At 44.1% G+C, this 18,457-nt stretch overlaps 2 protein-coding genes across 2 annotated transcripts in view; both read left to right on the plus strand.

Moving 5' to 3' along the window:
• LOC125878776 (protein kinase C beta type) overlaps positions 1-18,457 on the plus strand; it is a 288,745-nt gene that overhangs the window by 176,493 nt on the left and 93,795 nt on the right. The window lies entirely within an intron of this gene.
• Positions 6,377-18,457, plus strand: part of cacng3b (calcium channel, voltage-dependent, gamma subunit 3b) — a 43,638-nt gene continuing 31,557 nt past the window's right edge. The window contains exons 1-2 of the mRNA XM_049560150.1: positions 6,377-6,854; positions 6,955-7,794. Coding sequence (XP_049416107.1) covers positions 7,578-7,794 — 217 coding nt within the window. The 5' untranslated portion in view covers positions 6,377-6,854; positions 6,955-7,577. The remainder of the gene's footprint in view (positions 6,855-6,954; positions 7,795-18,457) is intronic.

Genomic DNA, 18,457 nt, shown 5'->3' on the forward strand with positions numbered 1-18,457 from the left:
AGCTATTTTAATGTAAATCAGCAGCAGTATTAAATGTTCAGTGTGTTTCAACAGTGATCTGATACATCTGTGACACAGTTAAAGGAGAGTTAAGTGTAAACAGTCAGGTTTATATCAATGAGATGACGCTATGATGGATAATAGGTAGGATTAGGCAATCTGAGCCCAGGGCAGGAATGGCGTAACTTGACGCACCAGATGGTTTGTGATACAGAAGCATCTCAAACGCCATCTATGCAGACTGTTTGGAAAAGGATGGGCTCATTCAAAAAATACTTGGCAGGTGACTAGATGAACCATCTGTCACTGCTGTTGCCATTTGAAGAGCAAAAACATATTGTCTGTTGAGAAAAGCTCAATGGAAATACTCTCCAGCTCTGATGTAACTGATGCTTTTGCAGCATATACGTTAACCTCTTTAGGAGCTGCCATTGTTGTTTTGAATGAGCAGTTGCCTCTCTATGTCTTCACAAGTAATTAAACCACCCCTCTAGCTGTCACACAAAATTGTTACCTGATCCCTGACAAGATGGATTTGCCTCTGATCTTGTGATATTGCAAGATAAGGAATGGCGGACTCCGCCACAGGCATCAAAAATTCCTATATAAAGAAGGAATTACTGAATGTATCAATCAATCAATCAATCAATTTTATTTATAAAGCCCAATATCACAAGTCACAATTTGCCTCACAGGGCTTTACAGCATACAACATCCCTCTGTCCTTTGGACCCTCACAGCGGATAAGGAAAAACTTCCCAAAAAAAACACCCTTTAATGGGGAAAAAAAATCGGTAGAAACCTCAGGAAGAGCAGCTGAGGAGGGATCCCTCTTCCAGGATGGACAGACGTGCAATAGATGCTGTACAGAACAGATCAGCATAATAAATTAACAGTAATCCGCATGACACAATGAGACAGAAAGAGAGAGAGAGAGAGAGAGATATGTAGGACAGATGGTAATGACAGTATCTTACAACAACATCAATGAAAGTAATAATATTATCATTATAGTTCTGGCTACTGTGGTACAATATGCCACACAATACAATAACAGTAGAAGTATGACTAATGACTAATGATGGCAGCGGCAGCAGCAGGAGGCATCTGGCAGGACCACGGCAGCAGCACAACCACACACATCACGCTATCCAGACACCGCTGCAATACGAGTTAACCTGAGAGACAGTGGAGCACAAAAGCTCCGGAGAAGAAGCCGAGTTAGTGACATCCAGAATGGCCGATTTAGCAAGATGCAGTAATAGGATACGAGAGAGAGAGAGAGAGAGAGAAGGAGAGAAGGTGCCCGGTGTATTATGGGGGGTCCTCCGGCAGACTAGGCCTAAGTCAGCCTAACTAGGGGCTGGTACAGGGCAAGCCTGAGCCAGCCCTAACTATAAGCTTTATCAAAGAGGAAAGTCTTAAGTCTAGTCTTAAATGTGGAGACGGTGTCTGCCTCCCGGACCGTAACAGGAAGATGATTCCACAGGAGAGGAGCCTGATAGCTGAAGGCTCTGGCTCCTGAACTACTTTTGGAGACTTTAGGGACCACGAGTAACCCTGCATTCTCAGAGCACAGTGTTCTGGTGGGATAATAAGGCACTATGAGCTCTCTAAGATATGACGGAGCTTGACCATTTAGAGCTTTATAAGTTAACAGTAGGATTTTAAATTCAATTCTGGATTTTACAGGGAGCCAGTGCAGAGGAGCTAAAACAGGAGAAATATGATCTCGTTTCTTAGTTCCTGTTAGCACACGTGCTGCTGCATTCTGAATTAGCTGGAGAGTTTTTAAGGACTTACTAGAGCTACCTGATAACAGAGAGTTACAGTAATCCAGCCTTGAGGTAACAAAAGCGTGGACCAATTTTTCTGCATCTTTTCGGGTCAGGATAGGCCTAATTTTCACAATATTACGCAGATGAAAAAATGCAGTCTGTGAGGTTTGTTTTAAATGAGAATTAAAAGACAAATCTTGATCAAATGTTACTCCGAGGTTTCTTACGGTAGTGGTGGAGGCCAGAGCAATGCCATCTAGAGAAACTATGTCATCAGATAAAGAGTCTCTGAGTTGTTTGGGGCCAAGAACAATAATTTCAGTTTTGTCTGAATTTAACATCAGGAAATTGGTGCTCATCCAGGTTTTTATGTCTTTAAGGCAGTTATGGAGTTTAGTCAATTGAATCCTTTTTCTGGCTTCATCGATAAATACAACTATGTATCATCCGCATAACAATGGAAATTTATAGAGTGATTTCTAATGATGTTGCCTAAAGGAAGCATATATAGAGTAAACAGGATTGGTCCAAGCACAGAACCTTGCGGAACTCCAAAACAAACTTTAGTACGTAAGGATGATTCATTATGAACGTCAACAAACTGAAAACGATCAGATAAATAAGATTTAAACCAGCTTAGTGCAGAACCTTTTAGGCCAATTAAGTGTTCCAGTCTCTGCAGCAGAATTTGATGGTCAATAGTGTCAAACGCCGCACTAAGATCTAATAAAACAAGTACAGAGACGAGTCCTTTGTCTGAAGCAATCAGAAGGTCATTTGTAATTTTAACTAGTGCTGTCTCAGTGCTATGATGCACTCTAAATCCTGACTGAAATTCCTCAAATAAATTATTATCATGGAGAAAATCACACAGCTGGTCTGTGACTACTTTCTCAAGGATCTTTGACATAAAGGGAAGATTAGATATTGGTCTATAGTTGGCTAACACCTCTGGATCCAGGGTGGGCTTTTTTAGTAGAGGTTTAATTACAGCTGCCTTAAAAGACTGTGGTACATAGCCTGTTAATAAGGATATACTGATCATATCTAATATATGAGTGTTAACTAAAGGTAAGACCTCCTTAAGTAGCCTAGTTGGGATGGGGTCAAGAGACACGTTGATGATTTAGATGAAGAAAAAATGTAAATACATTTAATAATAAATAATAAATATGATTAGTAATAATGAACACTGTATATATATATTTGGTAACTGACCCTTGGCTAAATCCCACCCTGGATGCAAACTGGCCAATCATAATGTAGCATCAGGCCGGCTCAGACCAGGGTCCGACACATTGTGTATTAATGATACTCGTTACCTGGAGAGGTTTGAAAAACATATATAACCAAAATCTAACCCTGAAAAGTGTAAGGTTAGCTAGCTAGCTACTGAAGATATAGCCTACTGAATGGAAACACATGCTGCTTTTGCTTTTAAATGATTATAACAGTGAAACAAAGACCCACCCTGCTGTACAGGAACCAGTGAGGGGAAGCAACATACACAAAAGTAAATAGATACTGACTTGAAGCACTAGACACGTGTTTACTCTGTTAACATGTTACTGAAGCCTCCATCTTTCTCCAACGTAACAGCATTGTCTTGGCCAAACCGATGCCCACCAACCACCTCCCTACAATGTGTATGTTTCACTCCTCTTTCCTCTCCCTTCCTCACTCCTCACTCCTCTCCTCCTGTGCTGTCACTCTTCCTCCCTCCTTTCTCGAGCTTCCCTCCTTCCCTCCCTCCTGTCTCTCACCAGAGGTGAAACGCTGTACTTCTCTTCCTGAAGTCATTTCTATGTTAATGAGTCTCCTTGTGAGATAACACAGGCAGCAAGGGCCTCGGACACACACACACACACACACACACACACGCACTGGCAGAGCAAGTGAGAAGGATGATAGGACCTGTCACTGCTCTCTCTGTTGATCTGTTCATGCCATTATTTAATTATTAACTGTAATCCTTTTTTCTCCCTCTCGCTCGTCACTTTTCTCTCCCTCCGTTTGTTTTTGATCGCTTTAATTCGTCTGTTTCATCCTCTGTTTATTTTGTAGTCTGTCCGACAATTCCTTCAGCTAAACAGCCAGTCGCTCTGTCAGTCAGCTCGTCGCTCACCCCATTGTTACATCCTGATAGTCAGTTAGTGAGTTATGGCACTGAATCATACTGACGCCAACATAAAGCTAATTCTAAAATACCAACACTAAACACAGAGTGCACTCATATACAACATATATATATATATATATATATATATATATATATATATATATATATATATATATATATACGGTCACTAACCACTTTATTCTTTATTAGGTACACCTTGCTAGTACCAGGTTGGACCCCTTCTGCCTTCAGAGCTGCCTTAATTCTTGGTGTCACAGATCCAACAAGGTGCTGGAAACATTCCTCAGAGATTTTGGTCCATATTGACATGATGACATCACACAGTTGCTGCAGATTTGTCAGCTGCACATCCATGATGAGAATCTCCCATTGCACCACATCCCAAAGGTGCTCTATTGGACTGAGATCTGGTGACTGTGGAGGCCATTGGAGTACAGTGGACTCATTGTTATGTTCAAGAAACCAGTTTGAGATGATGTGAGCTTTGTGACATGGTGCGTTATCCTGCTGGAAGTAGCCATCAGAAGATGGGTACACTGTGGTCATGAAGGGATGGACACGGTCAGCAACAATACTCAGGTAGGCTGTGGTGTTTAAACCATGCTCAGTTGGTACTAAGAACATCTCCCCCACACCATTACACCAGCAGCAGCAGCCTGAACCGTTGATACAAGGCAGGATGGATCCATGACGCCAAATTCTGACCCTACCATCTGAATGTGGCAGCAGAAATCCAGACTCATCAGACCAGGCAACGTTTTTCCAATCTTCTATTGTCCAGTTTTGGTGAGCCTGTGTGAACTGTAGCCTCAGTTTCCTGTTGTTAGCTGACAGGAGTGGCACCTGGTGTGGTCTTCTGCTGCTGTAGCCCATCTGCTTCAAGGTTGGACAAGGTGTTGTTGCTTCAGAAATGGTCTTCTGCAGACCTTGGTTGGAACCAGTGCTTATTTGAGTTACTGTTGCCTTTCTGTCATCTTGAACCAGTCTGGCCATTTAGAATCTTACGGGACGCGAACACCACTCTCTCGGGTGAAGGTTTGTGTTTGTTGGTTGTTCCCAACCCAAGCCCCTATGGACTGAGCTACCACCCCACCCTGTGCTTCATACGTCCCCACCAATGTTGAAATGGAACCTACACCCATGCAAACTGGGTACAGAGTCACCTACTCATTAATTCTTGTTACTGAATGAATATGGGTCTGAATGCTCACAGAGAAAGAAAGAAAGAAAACGGCTACCAGTAAATAAACATATCCAAATAACAATTCCAGAGGAGGGGTTGCATGCATTTATTCATCCCCACTGTACTGTCTGCCAGCCTATTATTTGTATTGGTCTCCAGTGAAGAAGACAGGCTTTCATTCATTGCTGCTTAAACAGGCAACACAATGAGCTTTAAAACAGTAAGAACTGTTCAGCCGCCTGTGGCACACACACACACTCACACACACTCACATACAGAGACACTTACACATGTTCATATGTGCACACATTTGTACACATGAACAGAGACATAAACAGGCACACGCTTACAGTACATGCACACACACATACACACACATACATGTATTTACGTGCACACACACACACACACACACACACACGCACGCACGCTCTCCCGTGTGTTAAGTGAACTGTGAAGCTCAGACCGCCTTGTGTGGAAGCCTCGCTGGAGTAGAATCATTAAAAACGGTCCGTGGCTCTTTAAGTGGCGTCTCTGCTTCTCTCCCGGGCGCGATTCTTCATGCATCGCTTGCCAATCTCTCCTCTCTCCCTCTCTCCTCTAACTCATCAGTACGGTACAGGGGGCTGCCGGCGCCGCGCAGGCGGTGGACAGAGGGAAACAGAGGGGGAGAATAACGCTGCGCTTCAAGTCAGCACCAAGGACAGCGGCACAGCGCGCATTCAGCACCACGGACAGCGCTCCAGACGCGGCAGCGGCAGCGGCAAGCGGCGCGGCACTGCTTAAAAAACTGAGAGGAAGGGTGTATGAACAAATCTGATCACATATTAGACACTTTTGCGCATGATAACAACGAGTTGGACCACTTGCTATTATGCCCGGCGCAGAAATGCTTTGCTACTGGTGTTCTGCTTTGCAAGACAACAGAAGGATAAAGATGTTTCCCTCCTTCTGCTGAAACTCCACATATCCTCTCCTCTCTGGACTGGAGACCCCCTGTGCTTTATACTGACAGCGTTGCGGCGGTGGGCGGGACTTGCAGCGGTGACTGCACACGATTAGCTCCTGAAGGGCGCTGTCACCCACGAGCCCAATCCGAGCCGAGCGGTGCGGCCTCAGGCGGAGTTTGAGGAGACGCGCGGTTAGTTTTAGTTTGTGTTGGTTGGACCGAGAGGAGGAGGAGGAGGAAGACGAAGAGGAGGAGGACGAGGAGGAGGAGGAGGAGGAGGCGACGGCTGTCATTTTTTTTTCATTTGTACCAACGGGCACGTTTCTCGGGAGCAAGCCCAGGCGGGTGTAACTGTCCTACAGGCTCCATCAGCAGGCGTCTTATCGGACAGCGTGTCCCTGTTTTTGGTTGAACTCCGGCGGTGACAGAGAGCGAAGACGGCTGGTTATTTTAAGGAGAAGATATTTGATTAATGTCTCATTTTTTGGTGCCTATTTAAAGCAAGTTAAAAACCCGCGCTGCGCGTTTGGATGAGTTTCTGCAGCCTGGACGTCAAAAACATGTCAGTGAGTCAACAGCTGGAGTGGAAAACACACGACGGATCTCGGGCAGCGTCCGCTCTCTCCTCATGAGCTGACGTATGGGCTTTATTCATCCGTCCATTCATTCAGTAATTCAGCAGGAAACCGAGCAGGACAGAATAAACCCACTGTACCGCCTCATATTTTGGCGCTGCTGCTGCTGCTGCATGAGAGAGAGAGCTTGTCGAAGGAGGACATCCTTCCCCGGTCAACACATCCAGCGGTGAGTTAAGGGCGAGCCGCCTGGACCATGATGTTTTAGACTGTGCGGTTACATCAGTGAAGAAAACAAACTAACCCCCCTTTTTGTTGTTGCTTTAAAGATGGAGTCCCCCCACGCAGGCTGTTAATGGTTAACAGATTAATAAGGGAGCTGTTTTGGGGAAGTTGAGAAGAGAGGAGAGGAAGAGGAGAGATAGAGAAGAGTGGTGGATAACGCAGCTCGCCCTGCCTAACCCCGGGACTGATAAACGGATGAGAGGCGGAATGTGGCATCGCCGTTCCCCTCCGCTCTGACTGAGTGAGGCCAGTGTCGGGGACAACCGGTGGTCGCTAAAGCTCTGGTGTGTGTGTGTGTGTGTGTGCGCGCGCGCGCGCGTGTGTGTATGCATGTATGAGGGTGGTGTTGGTGGTGTTGGTGGTGGTGGTAAAAACCGGTTTTTGATGCGCGAGAAAGTGACGTGCCGCCCTCCCACCTTCCCGCCCTTTGCCACGAGCCTCTTGTCAACTCCACGGACGAGGCAGCCAAGTACTTCATTTTCCGCTCCATACTCCTAAAATCACCACCTCTGTCTGTATTGCTATTTTTAATGACATTTTTGGTGAGTGCCTGTCTGTTGAAGCCCCTCACTCTGACTCTCCAAATCTCGCGGGATATAAGGGAAATAAAAGGGTGAATCTGAAAAGAGAGGAGGAAAAGAGATTAAGACAAACAGGAGCCGCCTATATGAAGATGCTGATGTGTGACCGCGGCGTCCAGATGCTCGTGACGACGGTGGGCGCGTTCGCCGCCTTCAGCCTCATGACCATCGCCGTCGGTACCGACTACTGGCTGTACTCGCGCGGGGTCTGCCGCGTGAAGAGTAGCGGCGACAATGACACGAGCCGCAAGAACGAGGAGGTGATGACGCACTCCGGCCTCTGGCGAACCTGCTGTCTGGAAGGTACGTGATCAGTCTGACTGACTGTCTGTCTGTCTCTCTCTTATAGCGGCCTCTCTTTCTATGTGTGTGTGTGTGTGTGTGTGTGTGTGTTTTGAGAGAGAGAGAGAGAGAGAGAGAGTGTGTGTGTGTGTGTGTGTGTGTGTGTGTGTGTGTGTGTGTGTGCGCGTGCATGAACATGTCTCCCTCTCTGTGTGTTTGTGAAGCTGTATGCTTTTTTCTGTCTGTCTTATCCCAGTGTGTGTGTGTGTGTGTGTGTGTGTGTGTGTGTGTTTTCTCTGTCACTGCCTTTCCACACACACACACACACACACACACACACACATCCTGTCTCTCCTGCTGTCTGCCTCTGTCTAACACCAGAGGAGCATTGGTGTGCCCAGTGTGCGTGTATGTGTGTGTGTGTATCCCCATAATCCCTGAAACTCAGTTCTTTTGGAAGCCGTCCTTTCCCCGAGTTCACCCTCACATCCCTTCCCCTGCAACATGATAAAATACAGTGGAATACAATATTTATTGATCGGCTCTTGTTGTCATCGCACCGCAGAGCTGAAGGTACAAATAAAGCACTAACGGGCACAAACACAGACAGCTGGCAGCGTTATTAGCCAGTCAGCTGCACCATCAACAAGTACCTGGATCGGCACACTGTTGGACACACAGCGTTGTTAGGAATTTGTTCGTTTGAAGCCATCTTGTTGTCTTGTTGTTGGGAGCCAGGAAATAGAGATTTAGGCAGCGTGGCGTAGCCTGGGTCGGTGCTGGGAAGTGGTGTGCATTTGGCAACCGGTAGGGTTGAGGAAGACCTGTGGATTCATGCAAACAGTCCCAAATTAACTGACTTATGTCATGAGTCTCATTGGAAGAAACTGTGCCATGGTGTTAGACATGCACAGTGACCATTGAGAATGATGTGTTGTGGATAATTGTGAGTTCACCTTGCATTTCTGGTATATCCGCCTGAGACCCTGTGTCCTCATATGAGGGCATTTTGGCTTTACTTGACCTTATATTTCATTCTACTTAACTTAAACCTGTTGTCTTCATTTGTAGACACCTTTATGTGCCATCCACTGGTAGTAAGAGCACAATACACTAATCCATGTAAAAACAAGATGGCAGCCAACTCTGCCAAGTCAGTCTGGCTACAAATATACGCAAAGACACTGTTAGTTAGGAAGTACTTGTTTGAAGACATTGGGACTTTATTATCGTCTTGTTTCAGGTCATTGGTCCATTATTGTCATCTCATTTGAGGGCATTGGGACTTTATTATCATTGACAAGGTTTATTTTTTTTATACTTATTGGGTGCTACTGATCCTAAATAGCTAGGAGAATTTTAAGATGCATACCAAAGAAAAGTTCAGGTGTCAGGAGGATAGATAAGTTGGGTTCTTTCCACTGGCTCTCGCCAAAATCTAGTGGTCATTACAAGGTTGGCATCTTCAGGCTCCGCATTCAGGTGTGTTGGGTGTTGCCTGTTCCTGCTGCATCAATGCCATTTTTAGCTTAAACCTCAACTCCCCCAGTCAGAAGTAATGTACCATTTTTGCAGCTTCATCTGCAGGAATGTAGTATTAGGGTTGTACCTGACTCAGAATTATGGCAATCAAATCGTATAGAGTATGAGAGTCTGAACGGGGTTTGGCGGGATATTCAGGGTGACAGTAGGCGGAAAAGTGAGACTGATTACCCAGGGCCCTAATGGGAGGGGAGCAAGAGGGTTCCTGATGTGAACCCAGGGTGGGGGAGCCCTTCTGTGTGGTGTTTGCATGTTCTCCTTGTGTCAGGCTGGGTTTTCAGTGGGTACTCCGGCTTCCTCCCACAGTCCAAAGACGTGCAGGTTAATTGGTGACTCTAAATTGTCCGTAGGTGTGAATGTGAGTGTGAACGGTTGTCTGTCTCTATGTGTCACCCTGTGATAGTCTGGTGACCTGTCAAGAGTGTACCCCACCTCTCGCCCAGTGTCAGCTAGGGTAGGCTCCAGCCCCCTTGCGACCACCAACGGGATAAGTGGCAATGGAAAATGAATGAATGAATGAAATCGGTTGAGAGATTGAACTTTGCATAATAAAAAAATATAGTGAGAATTGCTGAATATATCAAAGTATGTCATCACAGCTGCTCAATTGATCCTCAAATTCTGGAAGAGAACATCATGTCCAGATTTTGAAAAATGGAAGGAATCTATGTCAGAAATTGTGTCATACGGACACACATTTGCTGGGGTCCACAATGAAGTTGAAAGCTTTAAGAGGTCACGGTTAGGCTTTTTATATTTGTAATATGTCTGTTGAACTGTAACAATGTGGTGTTTAGTTGTATCACTGCGGCTGCTAAATTACTATTATGGGTATAAGAATGTGAAGCTGCCAGGTGCCTTTGGATATGTTGAGTCCCAGTAAGAGTAGTGTCAGTTTGTTCAGATTTGACTGCATAGATAAATAAACAAAGTGGAAGCTCTCTGAGGCCCCTCTTGACCCTTAAAGGTGGGTCCACCACTACATTAGGTTTTGTCTCGAAACACAGCTAAAGCCGAGTTAATGACTGCTTATGCTGCTGGAGCACCAATGTGCACTGTCATGTCTTTTCCCAACACAGGGAAATCCAGGTCCAAAAGAGAAAAGAAAGAAAGACAGAAATGAAAGAATGAAAAGCACTGACTTTGAAAAAAAACTGCCTTTGTAAAAACAAAATTCAGTAGGTGCTTGCGAGAGACTTGGATAAAAATAGGAAGGGTGGGAGGCCCACAGAGAATGCTTAGGCCCAGGTGCTAACTATGCTAACGGCGGATTAGAAAGGTGCAACAACTTTTGACACCAGATATCAAACAAAAGCCAGAGACTGTGTCGTATTAAGTTGCTGTGAGCTGTAAATTCACCACTTCTGAGTAAAAGGCAGCATATAATGTTATCTCGGATCGTGACCGACAAAGCCTCACTTTCTTCAGGCAGCTGCCTCTGTCTCTCTCAGACTCACCCTGGGTCTGGGTCTTCAGCTACCTGTGACTCTACCAAAGGACCCAGGGATGTCGTATGTTGTAAAACCCTTGGCGGCAAATTGTGATTTCTTACGGGCTTCATAGATAAAATTGAATTGAACGGCATTGAAAGGAATCCTAACCTAAAAACAAGCTGAGCATCCAGAAACAAGCTGAGAGTTTAGAAACAAGCTGAGCTAACATTAGCAGCAGCTCGACGAGTGGCTCTTCCTGACATCTGGTCACTGAAGAGCGTCGCTGCTTTATTTAGTTTGGAGGAGGGGGAGGAGACCTCTGCGGCTTGTTTGGCTTCTGGTAAAAATATCCTAGACAATGAATACTGAAGGAATCCTAACCTAAAAATAAAATGGCAATGGTGGCTATTTAGCAAAAGCTCCCACTCTGCAGCTAAACTTGTGAACCAAAACATCCCCAGAAGTACACTACACACTTAACTATTTAAGTGAGATCATAAAACCTCCAAAACTGCCCCATTAAATTGTACTTTTTCCCCCCAACCAGATGACACCTGGTCTCAGAGACATGTCCTGTGTCTGTAGCTTCATGCACTTTGACTACAGTAATAGATCAGCTCTGTGGTTCATGAAGCCATCTGATTTTAAATCCTCAAGTCTTGTGGCTATCTGGCGATCTCGAAAAATCGAAACCTAAACCCAGACGAAGATAAGGGCAGATGGGGCAGGGATAATTGGAGCAGGTAGACAAATAAGATAAGATAGATTAGATCAATTTAAAGAGCTAAAGTGGCCCTTTTCATTTGAGTTTACTTTAATTGGTAAGCAGTTAAGGCATACTTTATTACAGCATGTTTATGAGGCTCCAGACTTGACAAAGTGAATGAAAGCACTAATATCCTGAGAGAAAACAAAGTGACCAGACAAAAAGACGGAAAGCACAGGGACAGGTAAATGTGTTTGTGGGGCATCTTGTTCCGCTCACTGCATCACCATAGCAAGTTTTAGGTTGCAGCATCAGTGTGTGTGTGTGTTTATCTGTGTGTGTGGATCACAGATTTGAGCCTGGGCTTTGACCTTGGCTTCATGTCGTCCTCTGTCTCTTTCCACTTTTCCTGCTGCCTTCCCTGTGGAATCTCCAAAGAAGCACTTCATGCCGTCATACTTTTTTTTAAAAAAGCCTTTATTTTCTGCCAGAGAAAAGGTCAGATCACTTGTCTCCAAGCTGGAGTTTCAGCCAAATCTGTGGAAACCTACATTTTTCTTTGTAAATGGCTCTAAACAAGACTTTATATAGAATGTTCAGTAGCAGTATCGTGATGTTAATATGTCCTATATTAGTGGCTGCTCTTACTGTTGGCAACATGTCCACTGTAACATGGCTGCCATCCCAGGCAACCAAAAACTCAAAGACACTTGACTGGATTTGTCCCCAGGATAATGTAAATGTTGTGGTTTGCATGGGGATCTATAAGTATCAGTGCAGATGTGTGTCGGTTCCTCAGTAGGATGATATTTCCCGTCAGTACTGCCACTTTTTTTCTTGCTTTCAAAAGGGACTTTTTCTGTATTCATTCATTTTCCATAGCCACTCATCCTGTTAGGGGTCGCGGGGGGGCTGGAGCCTATCCCAGCTGATATTGGGCGAGAGGCAGGGTACACCCTGGACAGGTCACCAGACTATCACAGGGCTGACACATAGAGACAAACAACCATTCACACTCACATTCACACCTACGGACAACTTAGAGTCACCAATTAACCTGCATGTCTTTGGACTGTGGGAGGAAGCTGGAGTACCTGGAGGAAACCCACGCTGACATGGGGAGAACATGCAGACTCTACACAGCAGGGCTCCTCCACCCAAGGTTTGAATCAGGAACCCTCTTGCTGTGAGGCGACAATGCTAACCACTGCATCACCATGCCCTAACCGTTATAAATGGCAACTACTATGAAACAGTTTTTTTCTGCTTTTGAGACAAACTGATGTCAGATTGTGACAGATTTCTTCTTTTAACATAATATAGCCTTCATTGCTTCATATCATAACATGCTAACTTCAGGAAAACATGTAATCTTGGTTGCCAGTGTTGGTTATTTGGCCCCGAACATGTCCGGTTTTGAAGATTTTGGTTTAGAAGTTTTTATTGGTGATTTGTCATAGCAGAAAGTTCTGCCATAGTCTATTGCAGTTATTCCTCCGACTGCAATGATGGTGCAGAGACACCAAGATACAGAGGACCCATAAACACTGACCAATCAGAGAAGAGGGTTTTTCAAGAGAATTTCTTGAAGAGACAGGCGCTAAAACATAATGTCTCAGACCCAAAATACAAATATGTACCTGAACATGAGCATAATAGGTCCCCTTTAAGAGAATACTAACTTCCAGAAATCACTCCATCACTGTTTTAACAGGAGTTAAATGACAACACTTCAGCTGTCAGATTTACAAGTTGTAGCTTGTGTATTTAACACATACAGATAAAGCAAGCAGTCATGTCATATGTTTGAGCTGTTTACTGACCAACTATAGCTGGACCAGAGACCACATGCAGCAATTCATACTGTCTTCATGGTGACATTGCTTTAGAGAGCTTCATGGCCAAGAACCCAGGTGATTCTTGGGTTTATTGGTGGCTAGCTGGCTATCTTTGGAGCTGTTTGAAGGTGCGTTTTTGCCCTTTTTGGCTAGCTGTTCCCTCCTGCTTCTATTCGTTGTGCTAAGCTGCTAACAGTTAAACATGTCTTGGAAGAATGTTGCTGCTGAACACGCTGAAATGAAAGAGACATCAGTCCTCGCGGCCATCTCCTTTTAAGACACATGCAAATACTTGATTATTTCTTTATGACTGCAGGTGCCTATGACCTGTATGGGGTCAAAAGTCATTGGAAATGTAGATTTATCCCACCTGATGTTTCAGACTTGATAATTCACTGTAACTGATTTGACTTTGAGCCTCTGAAAACTGCCGGCATACGGGGCAAGTAAACTTTTGTTTTCAATTACAATTAAAAAGATGCATTGCCTCTAGTAGGAGGATGCATCTGTGTCTTTTGTGCATGTGTGTGTGTGTGTGTGTGAGAGAGATGCAGCCAGACATGACCATCTCATTCTGGGGGGCAGAAAAGGCTATTACGGGGCCAGATGGTGCAGGTATAAGGCTTTATTGAACACACAATGTCATTTACATACACACACACACTGACACACTGACACACACACACATACCCATACACACGCACACGCACACTTGTAATTGAATGAATAAATAGACAAATTCTAGGATATTCCCAAGCCACCAAACAAGCACAGCTGCGGGAGCAGTACGCCAAGTTAACACAATGTCAGCACAATGTCAGTGCATGCACACATGCACAGGCTCACATGCTACAAACACAGAAACATGCAGATGCACACAAACTCACTCATGCATGTGCACGAACACACACACACACACACACACACACAATAATACAGCTAAAGTGAATAAGTTCCCTTATCTCTTCGTTCATTCTGCCCATCTTATCCCCCCTTTGCTCATTCCGGGTCTCTGGTTGTCACGGTTTTATAATTCATAAACACCTCATAAACGGACAGGAAATGGATGTCTCTGACTCGTGTACATGTGGCTCGTAGTCTGCCTGACATCAGAGAGTGAGTGAATGAGGGATGGAGGGGGGTAGAAAAACATCATGTATGCAGTGTTCTTACAGTAGATGTATAGAGCAGTCATGCATATGAGCTGCGCAGAATGAAGTATGCAGCACATTTTACAGTGACACAGTTTCTTTCGCAGACAATATGGGGCAAGAGGAAGAAAGCCTTAAGACTCATCTTATTATATCAAGGAAAATATAAAGATAGCTTTTGCGCTAAACATCATTCATGGATAACCTAAAGGTGACTGAAGTGTAGTATATGTATTTACTATGGCTGTCAATTGATTAAAATATTTAGCCCTGATTAATCGCATGATTGTCCATAGTTAACTCGTGATTAATCACAAATGAATCGCACTGTTTTTCTTTTCTAAATGTATCCTAAAGAAATATTATTTCACATTTCTAATACTCTTATCAACATGGAGTGGACAAATATGCTTTAACACAATGCTGTTATCAGCATTACAACTGTAAAGGTTTACTAAACATCTCCAGTTCTTTAAGGCAGCTCAACGTACTCTAGCAGTAACTCAATTCACATCGACGAGCATGGTCTCTCTCCAAAGTCATTGAAATCCAGTGCTTGGGTAGTGACTTGCGGCATCAGAAACCAACAAAAAAAAGGCGTCCTTCAACATTGGCACGATACGCTGCTAGTTGCTGTTTGGTTTAACAGCGCCTGGTGGTGTCAGGGGGAAACGCAGTGGGACAAGGATGAAAGTTAAGGTGGCGAAAGTTTGATTGGGGCGGGCAGGAGAGGTGGTGGATGGGTCCAACAAACACCGACAAAAACACAGTTAAGTTAAGGCAACAAAAGGAGGTTTAGGGGAAAATGAACAGGGTTTGGCTTTAGAATCTTACGGGACGCGACCGCGGCTCTCTTGGGTAAAAGTTGGTGACTCTCGACTTGTTTTTGTTGCCCAAACCCAACCGTGTGTTTGTAGTTGAAAGAAAAGAAAACACCAATTTGCGTTGTTGTACTGACATGGTGCGTTTATTTTGTAAGTAAACGTTAAATTTCCTGTGAAAACTAAAGTGTATCTTGAATGATGAGAACTTCACATGGTGTCCTAGTATGTCAACAACCAATGCACCCAGGGTACCTTGCATGTCATATGTGGACGTGGAAAGTCCATGACCAAAACGTCAATGTGTGACGAGGTCAGAGTGAGAATGTGTTGCATCGACAGTAGTCTCGCTCACCAGACCTTTCTCAAGGAAAGAAAGGTCTGGCTGGACCGACTCTCACTTTAAGATTGGAGAAAAAAACGTCCCGGCTATTTGTATTTCTTTCAACCAATCACAATCGTTCTGGGCGGTGCCACAGCAACGGTGCGCTTGCAAAAATATTGCTGGGGGGAAACAGGTTTTGGTGTAACACACCCACAAAAATATTGCCTACAGGACGTGAACCATGGCAGAAAAATGGCTACATCCCTGCAAGATCAAACACCGCAAAAGTTAGTAAAGGACGTGTTGAAAACGGTTGAAAACTGCTACACAACCGGAGGTGGTAGGGCGGGACTTCAGCAGGTGGCTCGTTCTGCCCAATGAGAGGCTGATCTATGCAGCGAACTTCCGCCCACTCAGACTACATCGACAGTAAATGCAAATAACTGGTCTTGCCGAGAGAATCATGGCAGGGATTCGAAGCTGAGCTTGCCATCCAAAAGACGCCTTTCTTTATCCATTTCTGCTCACGGAGGTTTGTTTCTGCTCGCCTTCCATAACGTTACTGCTGCATCACTTCCTGATTGCCCAACTGGGTGTGTTAATTTCACGTCTTAAAAATGAGTGCCGTTAAAAGGAATTTGCGTTAACTCGTTACTAAGGCGTTAACTTTGACAGCCCTAGTATTTGCTAATTATAATCAGGCTTCTTGTGTACTATACTAAGTCACAATCCCATTTACCCCTTAACATTTAATCTGTACTAGAATATCACCTGGATAAAGGAAGAGATTTCTGTACAGTTTGAACACATGGTTAAAAAATGAAGTAGAGTAGAAATGTGTATCCTTCAAAGTAAAAGTCTCTACTGAATCCACATATGATATTACAGGACTATGTAATGTGGTGCCCATAACGTCACCAGATACAGATCACTTGGTATTACCCGGTGTAAATGAGGTCTGTGTTAGTGTAAGTATAGCATGCTTTATTGTGGCCTTTATCTGTGATTGTATCTCCGTGGTTCCTCTACCCGGCGCCAGCTTGTGTGTGGTCAGGTCGGGATTTCTTGCATGCAGCGAGCATGTTGTTGTGTGTCTGTGCAGGTGTACTGAGGTGTTAAGTTCCCACTGTGATAAATGAGCATGAGAAAGCCAGGAAATGAGGAGAGAAGGAAGAAAGGGGGGGGGGGGTGAGAGGAAGAGGGAGCGTATGAATGAACAGAGACCAGAATGTGCATGAATGAAGCAGGGGAGAAGGTGGAGAGGGGAGGTGGTGGGTGGCAGGTGATGGATGGGCTGTGCATGGCCTCTGTTTCAGGTGAATCTCTGGGGAGTGTTTGACCACGCCAGGGATCTAAATGATCACCTGGTAATAGAGAGAAGGAAGAGGGTTTTAAACAGAGATGGGGACAAAAATGTTCACCCGGGTGGCCGCTGGAGGGAGGAGAGGAGGAGGGAGGTGGGGGAAGGAATGAAGGAAAGAGATGGGGAGTAAAAGGAGAAGGGAAGATAGGGGTGGAGGAAAAATTTCACACAGCAGAGTATCGCGATATTTTGCATGGCAATATTGTATCGATCAATGGACACCAAGTATTGATCTTTTATTATATACATTATTAATTTGCAAATACAAATTTTTGGTGCTAATGTTTTTTTTTCCTATTGAGGTCAGGTTATTTTTTGCAGGAAGTCCATAAAAACAAAGATGGAGGCACTGGAGAAAGAAATCAGAAATGCGCTGTCTGCGTTCAAATCAAACGTCTGGACTTATTTTGGATTTTTCCTGCATCACATTTTGCTGCAATAAAAATGATTAAAGTCAGATGAACAGATGGAAACTGTTGATGTTGACATCTTTTCCTTTGGGGAAATAATTTGCAGTTAAAAAAAAAAGGTAATAAATCGCAATATATCACAATATAGTTTATTGCAATACTCAGTATATCGCAACATCAGAAGAATATCGTATCGTGGGTCCTCTGGCATATCACACTCCTAGGGGAAGAGGTACTTGTAAGAGTATATAGAGAAAGCCAGATAAACTAAATAGCCAGTATGTGGACACTATTTCACATACCTTTGTGTGCTTTTAGTTTGAGGCTGTTAGGAGAAATCTTAATATATTTCAGACAATAGTGCCTATCCAACTTTGTGGAAACTATTTGCAGAAGACCCTTTGCTGTTTCAATAATGCAATGCCTATAAGCATCCATAAGTGTCGCCCAGGTGGCTGGACCTTAAAACATTTCCAGTTAACTACTGCCTTACTGTTTTAAGCCACGTCACTGCCACTTCTAAGATCTTGGTCATTTTTAACTATATCTTTGAACTGGATAAAGGATTTCAGTCATCAAATGTCTGGCTCTTACTACTTAGAGAAATGACCTAAGGCTTTCAAAAGCTCGGTATGGACGTCTTGTGTCAGCCGAAGAGCGTCAGAGAAACAAAGATTTTTAACATGAAACTGCTTTATTCAGTGTTTCTACTGGTTTTAAACTTTTCTTAGAGAGGAAGAGATCTCTGTAGGTAATTCGGCTCCCGATAAAAACCATCCTGGAAAAGGGATCCCTCTTGTCACTCTTTCTGAGGTTTCTACCAATTTTCTTTCCCTCACTAACAGGTTTTTTTGGGAGGAGTTTCTCCTTATCCTATATGAGGGTCCAAGGACAGAGGGATGTCGTGTGTTGTATAGCACTATGCAGCAAATTGTGATTTGTGGCACACTTTGTAAATAAAATTAAATTGAACACACATAGAAACAAGCTAAGCTAACTTTAGCAGCAGCTCAGCTAGTGGCCCCTCCTGACAGCTGGTCACTAAAGAGCATTAGAGAAACACTTATTTTTAACATGTAACTGTCTTTTTTAGTT

This window comes from Epinephelus fuscoguttatus, linkage group LG19 (assembly GCF_011397635.1).
Source record: "Epinephelus fuscoguttatus linkage group LG19, E.fuscoguttatus.final_Chr_v1".
NCBI classification, from domain to species: Eukaryota; Metazoa; Chordata; class Actinopteri; order Perciformes; family Serranidae; genus Epinephelus; species Epinephelus fuscoguttatus.